The sequence below is a fragment of the Trypanosoma cruzi genome, genomic scaffold, assembly GCF_000209065.1.
Source record: "Trypanosoma cruzi strain CL Brener 1047053516293 genomic scaffold, whole genome shotgun sequence".
NCBI lineage: Eukaryota > Euglenozoa > Kinetoplastea > Trypanosomatida > Trypanosomatidae > Trypanosoma > Trypanosoma cruzi.
In genome coordinates, this window is record NW_001849488.1 from 80,408 (window position 1) to 88,269 (window position 7,862).

At 45.2% G+C, this 7,862-nt stretch overlaps 2 protein-coding genes across 2 annotated transcripts, besides 19 other annotated features; both read left to right on the forward strand.

Moving 5' to 3' along the window:
• Positions 1 to 7,862: part of a sequence feature (heterozygous, non-Esmeraldo-like haplotype) that runs on past the window's edge.
• Positions 134 to 179: a sequence feature (GA-rich).
• Positions 303 to 383: a sequence feature (T-rich).
• Positions 473 to 504: a microsatellite.
• Positions 578 to 608: a microsatellite.
• Positions 729 to 796: a sequence feature (CT-rich).
• Positions 1,100 to 1,147: a sequence feature (A-rich).
• Positions 1,272 to 1,310: a sequence feature (A-rich).
• Positions 1,419 to 3,182, forward strand: Tc00.1047053509607.60 (uncharacterized protein; the record flags this gene model as incomplete). Its single annotated transcript, XM_807451.1, has 1 exon — positions 1,419 to 3,182. One exon carries the CDS (start codon positions 1,419 to 1,421, stop codon positions 3,180 to 3,182), a length of 1,764 nt encoding a protein of 587 aa, XP_812544.1.
• Positions 3,574 to 3,600: a sequence feature (AT_rich).
• Positions 3,949 to 3,982: a microsatellite.
• Positions 4,268 to 4,287: a microsatellite.
• Positions 4,708 to 4,748: a sequence feature (CT-rich).
• Positions 4,864 to 4,890: a microsatellite.
• Positions 4,952 to 5,098: a sequence feature (GA-rich).
• Positions 5,287 to 5,315: a microsatellite.
• On the forward strand, positions 5,371 to 6,264 carry Tc00.1047053509607.70 (serine/threonine protein kinase, putative; the record flags this gene model as incomplete). Its single annotated transcript, XM_807452.1, has 1 exon — positions 5,371 to 6,264. The coding sequence occupies one exon, from the start codon at positions 5,371 to 5,373 to the stop codon at positions 6,262 to 6,264; it is 894 nt and encodes a 297-aa protein (XP_812545.1).
• Positions 6,359 to 6,422: a sequence feature (A-rich).
• Positions 7,380 to 7,433: a sequence feature (A-rich).
• Positions 7,682 to 7,746: a sequence feature (T-rich).
• Positions 7,819 to 7,842: a sequence feature (AT_rich).

Genomic DNA, 7,862 nt, shown 5'->3' on the forward strand with positions numbered 1-7,862 from the left:
TTCTTACATACATTACTAAGGGACTACTCATAATGAGGCAGCCGATGGAGATGAATAAATGAAAGGGGTCATACACCAGCCCGCAGCTGAGGCGGCAGAAGTAAGCAGGCAAGCAAGCAATATATATATATAAAGAGAGAGAGAGACAGGGAGAGAGGGAGAGGGAGAGGGAATGAGAGCGGTGCATAATATACACACATTGATTTGAAAAGCCAGAAGAAACAAAAAAGGGAATTGACATGCATCGGTTTTTCTTATTGAGGATTTACACCTCGTTTTATCTCATTTTTCCTTCCTTTCCTTTTTTTTTTTTTTTTTTCTCTTCGTCTTCGTCTTCGTCTTTGTTTTTTTTTTTCTTTTCTGTTTTTGTTGTTGTTGTTGTTGGCTCTTACTTTTTACCCTTTAATGTAATTGTTGCTTTGTCCCTTTTTCTCGGTATTGTGTTTTCTGCACGATGAAAAGTGACTCGTCATTCTTTTTTTTTTTTTTTTTTTTTCTTTTTTTATATTTATCTTTTCCCCCCCCCCCCCCCACCTCTTTCTTTCTTTTACTGTTATTGTTCGGCCCTCTCATCCGCAAAAAAAAAAAAAAAAGGAAAAAAAGAAAAAGGCCCCATATATACACACACATGCATACATGTATGTGTTTCTGCTCTTGTCTTCTGTAGACGTTTGTCCATGAATTACTTTTTACTTTTGTACGAATATAATTTTTTTTTTTCCTGTTGGCTTCTCTTCTCTTCACTTCTCTTCACTTCTCTTCACTTCTCTTCCCTTTTTTTTTTTTTTTTTTTTTTTTTTCCCCCGAACAAACACGCATCTTTTACGCTGCAGCGACGAGAGCTGCTTGAGTGTTCTCGAGACCAGGCGTGCGTCTGCGGTGAGTTTGGGAGGCGGGGGAAGAAGAAGAAAAGAAAACAAGAAAAACGGGGGGTGGGGGAGGGGGGCAACAGTACGCAAGAGCGAGAGGGTGAGTGAAGACAAGAGGGGCGCAGCCACACACACACACACACAAAATTACATTAAATTACAATACACGCAATTAGGCCCGGAACGCGCGACACGTGGAGAAGTAGACGTAAAAAAAGTGGAAAACGGCAAAAAAAAAAAAGAGGGACCTAAAAAACAAAAACAAAAACATAATCAAAGGACACATATCCGCACACGTCAGGAAGTGGAACTGTAGGGAGAATTTTCATAATATTTTTCAATTGTTTAAGCTCCTTTTGGAGAGAGGAGGGGGGAACGGTGTCCAAATAAAGGCATATCACTAAGAGACGAAAAGAAAAGAAAGGAAAAAGAAAAAAAAGATTGGGTGTGCGTCAATATATTAGACAGCTTCTTTTATCTGTCTGTTGTTAACGCTCTCTATCCCACGTATATATATATACGCAATAAAACGGAAATATCAACGACGGAATGCCACGGCAAATGAATGCGATGGGCCCTTTAAACATTTACAAGGAGCTGGAGGAGCTTACGAATTGTGAACCATTGAGAAAACTGAGTGCTTCGCAGAAAGATTGGCTTCTTGACAGTACATCGCACTACAGAAACAACAGTAACACGGCTGCGGTTCCCAATGTAAACACGCAACTCACATCGTCGTTTCGAAACGGAGAGGAGGAGGCAATAAGTGAGGGTCTGTCAAGGGTAGAATCTGCATCAACGGCTCGTGGGACTCAACGGCCCGTCAATACTGGCACTTGCAGCAACAGGAATGCGGAGGGGGCAGTAGCCAGATATGATATTGCCGCCAAGACCGACACAGCTACTGCGCACGTCTCCCCACTACGCGATGAGTCGATAGGAGGGACACTTATTACCTTGGAAGTGTCCTCTTCTAGCGCAACCCCAGAGGGTTTGTTGTCATCGCTCTCACCGATGCTGCTATCTGGCTGTGCTATGTCGTCACCCGTTACCTCTCGCCGAATACCGGGAAAAAATCATACTAGAACTGCAGCCAAACGAGGTGTTAGGCAATTCAAAACAAGCAATACAAAAACTTGTTCCAACAAGGGCGTCCGGCCCTGTTCAAAGGGTGCAATCATATCGCTAGTCGGCACCCCGAACTCGAGGCGGTCTTCATTGGCCCATGTTATCCCTTCTGGGTTGAAAAAAGTGTCTGAAAAAACTAGTGTGAAGATCCATGACGCTGGCATCCGTCCCGTGTCCGTCAATTCCCCTGTGGTATCAGCGAGCCCTTACTTAGAGAAGGGGAATCAAGGTGTCACGACAAACTTGCCTTCGCCAGCGATTCAGAGTCGTGATTTTTCTGTGGCTACTGTCGCTGCAGCTCAAAAGACGTTGGAGCAGAGAAACGGCTCCTCACAACCATGGCCTTGCGCGGATGAGCGCACGAGTTCTTTTGAGGTTTTTGTTTCTTCTGAGAGTGACACGGAAGCCGCACCAATTTCTTTCCCCCTTGCTCAACAGAGGCAAAATCCTCCCTTGATTAATCAAGGCCAAAGTAGAGTACCGGCTGAGAATACAGCATCGCCTTCGGTCTCTGCCTCCACATCTGTTGTGGCTGTCATTGGTGTATACGAGGTGACGGAGAAGAGGGCGGCACAGCCTTTAAGGGAGGAAAAGAAGAATACTGGCCAATCAACCTTGTCCCACCGATTCAAGGGGAATATGTCACCTTCCTCAGCCAATAAAATTGGCAATCTAAAAGAGAGGGAGAAGATGAGGGTTGGAAGTAAAAACAGAGAGAGGAGTGTGCCATTGGAGGAATTGAAGCGAGTGGCTATGGAAGAGGAAGAGAAAAAAATTCAGCAGGAGAGGAACCAAAATGAGGCAAATAAAGTAAACCATAAGGAACGGGAGGAGGCCAATAAGGGAAGCGAAGTGCCAGAATTCAAAACGGAAGTCTCCAAAGTGAATGTGCGACAGAAAAGTGTGACGGGATCTCAAGAACGAGAAAAGATTGCGCAGCGAAACGAGTCAGAAGCACGACAATCTCAAGTTGCATTAATTTCGCCGACAGAATCAAGAAGAGCGTTGAGCGAGAGACCGGTGGTATCCAAGCCAGAAGGAGATAACAAATCGGGAGGCATGGACGAGGTTAGAGCCGATCATTATGATGAGGGGAAACGTGTCTACAGGGAAGATGCACTGTATTCCACGCATGCAACCTATATGAAACAGAAATCGAAGGCAAAGTGCTGCAACGTCATGTAACTTTGTACTTTTGACGTATATATGTGTTCAGGCATACGTATATACATGTTTAATTTGCTGTTGCCGCGTACTGCCGTCTTTTGTATGCGTGTGTGTGTGTGTGTGAATTTACATGCCAGTTACTCACTTACGAAGGAAAAGCAGGAAAAAAAAAAAGAAAATGTCAAGGAGAAGAAAAAAGGGAACAATAGCGATCGACAAACAATAGTCTGGATATGCCGGGAGGGGGGATGTTGCTATTGATTTGCGGTAATCATGCAGTGTTTTTTTTTTTTTGTTACAATTCCTGCTTTCGCTTTTATCGACCCTTTTTGTTTTTTTGGCAGGCAAAACAGAACTGGTCAGCTGGGGGACGGAGTGGACTTTTTACTACGATGTTTGGAGACGCGTGTATTATTATTATTATTTTTTTTTTTTTGTCTGTGTGGATGCATCTTTCTTTGATGTTGGGTTGGAATGGAACCGTTACAAGGCTGGCCAAAACAAGTAGTGGACTGTTGGTGTTATTGTTGTTGTACTGTGGGTGCATTCTCCCTTTAATTTCTCTCTGTGGAAACTTTCTTCTGAGGGGGAGGGAAAGGATGACCGGAGAGATGTGATCACGGGGCATGGGCAGGGAGGGACGGAGAGAGGGGTGTGGCATCTCTTGATGCGTATAAATTTGTGTATGCGTGTGGCTGTGTAAACAGGACCTTCAGCACCCATCATTTTCATTTTTTGTTGTCCTTGTCTGTTGGGGGGCGGCGTGGGTCGTTTGATCCACCGCTTTTTTTCCTTTCTTTCTTCTTTTTTTTTTTTTTCGCTGTATCCCGCATCTGTACGCATCTTTTTTCTTTTTCCTTCTTCTTATGTAACTGTGTGTTTGTGTGTGTATGCAACGATGCGCTTTTTTTTTCTTTTGTTGTTGTTGTGTGTTTGCGCTCGCTGATTGTTTACTACATTTGTTTGCATGCGTGTCTGTTTCTCAGCCGGTGGTTCTTTGGTGCACACGTCTCGTTGTAAATCAAAGGGTGCGAGGAGGTGCCAGTGATCCCGTTATGTTTTTCCTACTAACGATTGTACATGCAGAAGTATGTATACATGTGCTCTCTCTCTCTCTCTCTCTTTTTGTTTTTGTTTTTCCCCTGTGCCTGTGTAATTGTCTGTGTGTGTCGTTGGACTTTTCCAGCCGTTCCTCATTGGGCGCATCCCACACAGTGGTGACGCCTCGGAGGCGAATTGGAACGACAAACGGGGGCAGCCACAGAAGGAATGGGAAATTTTTTTTTTTATTTTCTTCCTTCATGTAACCAACAGACGCACGCACACACACACTCCAAAGCGAGGATGCAGGCGATTGAAAGAAAAGAGAATCGATGTTTGTTTGTTTGTTTGTGTGTCCATGCGTCCTTTTTTTTTTTTTTCTGCGGTGACGCATGCGTATTTGCTGACGTGCCCGCATCCACCGCCGTCAATTGGGGTGGTGGTGATGGTGTGGATGCACGTTGAAGGCCCTCGTTGGTGCGGGCGTGCGCGTGTCTACGCGTCTCTCTCTCTCTCTCTCACACAGTCTCTCTTCTTTCCCTCATGTGTGTTTGTCTGTGTGGCTGGGCGAGAAGGAAGGAAAGGAATTAAGGCAAGGCACACACCACTCGTGCCGTTCAAACGCAAAGGCAAATAAAGGAAAAGAAAACAAACAAACAATCAAATCAAATCAAATCAAATAAAAGGAGTGCGAAGCATCCAGCAGAAGGAGCAGAGGAGTTTAACGCACTCAAGCGAAACAAGCAAAAAAGAAAAACAAAACAAGAGGGAAGGGGCAGCAGAAAAAAACAAAAACACGAAAAAGGAAGAGAAGGGAAAAAGAGAGTGAGAAGAAGGTGTAGAAACGAAAAGAAGAAGAAAAAAAAGAGGAAAAAGGACAAAAACAAAAAGAAATTGCCGGCGTGGGGTACAAGGCGGAGCGAAGGAAAGGCATTTTGTGCGATTTTGTGTTTTTGTGTCTGTCTATCTGTGAGTCCACCGTGTATTGCATAGACGCCGGGCAATAAGTCGAAATTTCCGGTCAACGCGAAACACAACCACCGCAAGGAAGAAGTCCTTCACCGAAATCCGCTTGAAAAAAACACACACACACACACATACATACACACAAAGGAAGCAGAGTGACAGAGGCGGAGAAACAAATCAGCACCGAAGCATTAAAGGCATGGCGGGATCGAAGCGCATCGGGAAGTATGAACTCGGCAAGACGCTTGGATCGGGCAACTTCTCCAAGGTGAAACTTGGTCGTGATATTGAGACCGGGAAGGAGTGGGCAATTAAAATAATAGACAAGGAGCAGCTTGTACGGGAGCGTATGGAGGAGCAGTTAAAGCGAGAGATTGCCGTCATGAAAATGTTGCATCAACCAAACATTATTGAGCTTCGTGAGGTCATGCAGACGACAAATCACATCTACCTTGTTTTGGAGCTTGTTACAGGAGGGGAGCTATTTGACAAAATTGCCGCGGCAAAACGCTTCGACGAGCCAACAGCGCGCCATTACTTCCATCAACTCATCGCCGGTATTCACTACTGCCACACACATGGCATCGCTCACAGGGACCTGAAACCGGAGAATTTGCTGTTGGATGCGAATGATACACTCAAGATATCCGACTTTGGACTCAGCAACCTTCACTACGGGAATTCGCCTGGAAAGGGCACAATGCTGCAGACGGTTTGCGGAACGCCCAACTACGTAGCCCCTGAGGTGCTTAAGGAACGTGGCTACGATGGAGTCAAGGCGGATATATGGAGCTGCGGTGTGGTGTTATTTGTCATGTTGGCTGGATATTTACCGTTTGATGATGAAAACGTTAATGCACTTTTTACAAAGATCGAACGTGGGGAGTACCGCATGGCCCGCCACTTTTCAGCGGAATCGCGGGATCTCATCTCAAAGATGCTTGCCGTAGACCCAAGCAAGCGGGCGACGGTGGAGGAGATTATGCACCACCCGTGGTTTGTGATCGACTGGGACCCAAATGTATTGAGGACAGAAAACAAAATGCAGTTGTCCGAAGATCAGCTACGTAACGCCATCCAAGAATTACGCTGATGCCACACCCACACCCACTCACCTCCCACAACGACACCAAGAAAGGGGAAGAAACAAACTAAATGTTTTATAGGGAGAAGAGAGAATCGAGCGCAAAGTAAAAGGATAAGAAAACAACAACAACAAAAAAAAAGAAAAAGGAGAACAGGAAACGAAAATGGTTGGCAACGAGTGTGAGGAGGGTGTGTGTGTTTCTGTGTGTGGTCTCTGTGCGTTGGCATTTATTTTGTGTGGAAAGGGAATTAGGTGTTTTTTTTTTCTCTTGTGTTTTTGGATAAATTTGATCGCCCACAATACGACAACGCATGCTTCCAGACCTCATGGTGTTGTGTCGTGCCCCCAGTAAGACGCAGCTGGTCTGGGCGCTGGTTGATGCCGTCAGCCCTGCGCCAATAGCCACGACTCCATGAGGGAAACATTGCTGGCTTCCCCCGACAATACGGAGCAATTGGCCCTGGCGCCGCGATGAGGCAGCTGGCATTGCCAGGGGGACGGTCTCCCGTTGGGCTCTTCGCTTTGTCCCGGAGGACCCCGGATCGTGTCTCACCCACTCCGCTCAGACGAACGGGTAGTTTGGAGATGACTGGCCGTGGTTCCCATGTCCGGCAATCCAAGAAATTGGCCGTGGCACGCATGATGCCAACTTCCACATGTAATTTTCGCCGCAGTCTCAGGGTCAGGCGCTTTGCCCCTGTAAGGATGCCGTGGGTATGGTAAAGTAAAAATCCGTTCTTTGGCAGCACGGTAGCGACCACATTGCGGTGCTGTAAAGTCTGAGATCAGGAGCGCTGCGCTCGCTGCGGAATGGTTGACTTTTGGCTTTCCGAAGAATTGCAGCTGCGTTCTTTGGTAAGGGATACTGGCACCACGATGAGGTGGTCAACCGTATAACCATCAGGGAAAAGAGAATTGATCAAAAATCACAAGGCATGACGAAGGGACTATGTTAATATCGGAGCGACTTATGTGATTTCAGAGGAAGTGTATTGGAAGGATGATACTTTTGGTGAATAATAACTTATGCGTGGGGAGTGGAGCGGGAAATACATGCGGAGGACGAGTTTAAAGCAACGACTGGAATAAAAAAAGGAAGGAGAAACCCACTGAATGAAGGCAAAAGGAACAAAGCAAAAAAAGAAAAAAAGAAAAGAAAAACAATAAAAGGAGAAATGGAGTAAATTTGATGTGATTTTATTGAGAGGACCAATTGTATTTACATGGGAAGGGATGAGTAATGAGAAGGGTAGGAAGGGAGAAGAGAGAGAGAGAGAGACACCCTTTTTTTTTTTCTTTAACCTTTTCCTACCAATGTCTGTACATATAAATGGATGCAGAAGAACAGAAGTAACCACACAGTGATAGCAAGGGTGGGGAGAAAAGAGTATATCTACATGAATGCGGTTTCCTCAACCTTCCCTCTTTATTATTATTATTTATTTATTTTTTATTGCTTACACTTTTTCTTTTTTTTTTTTTTTGTTTCCTCCACCACGATATCACCTGCGTTTTCGTTTGTTGTGTTAATGCTTGGCCGTGACGAACAGGGACGCATTGTTTTTTTTTTTAATTTTTTAATTTGTTCTGCGTTTCAAGTGAGC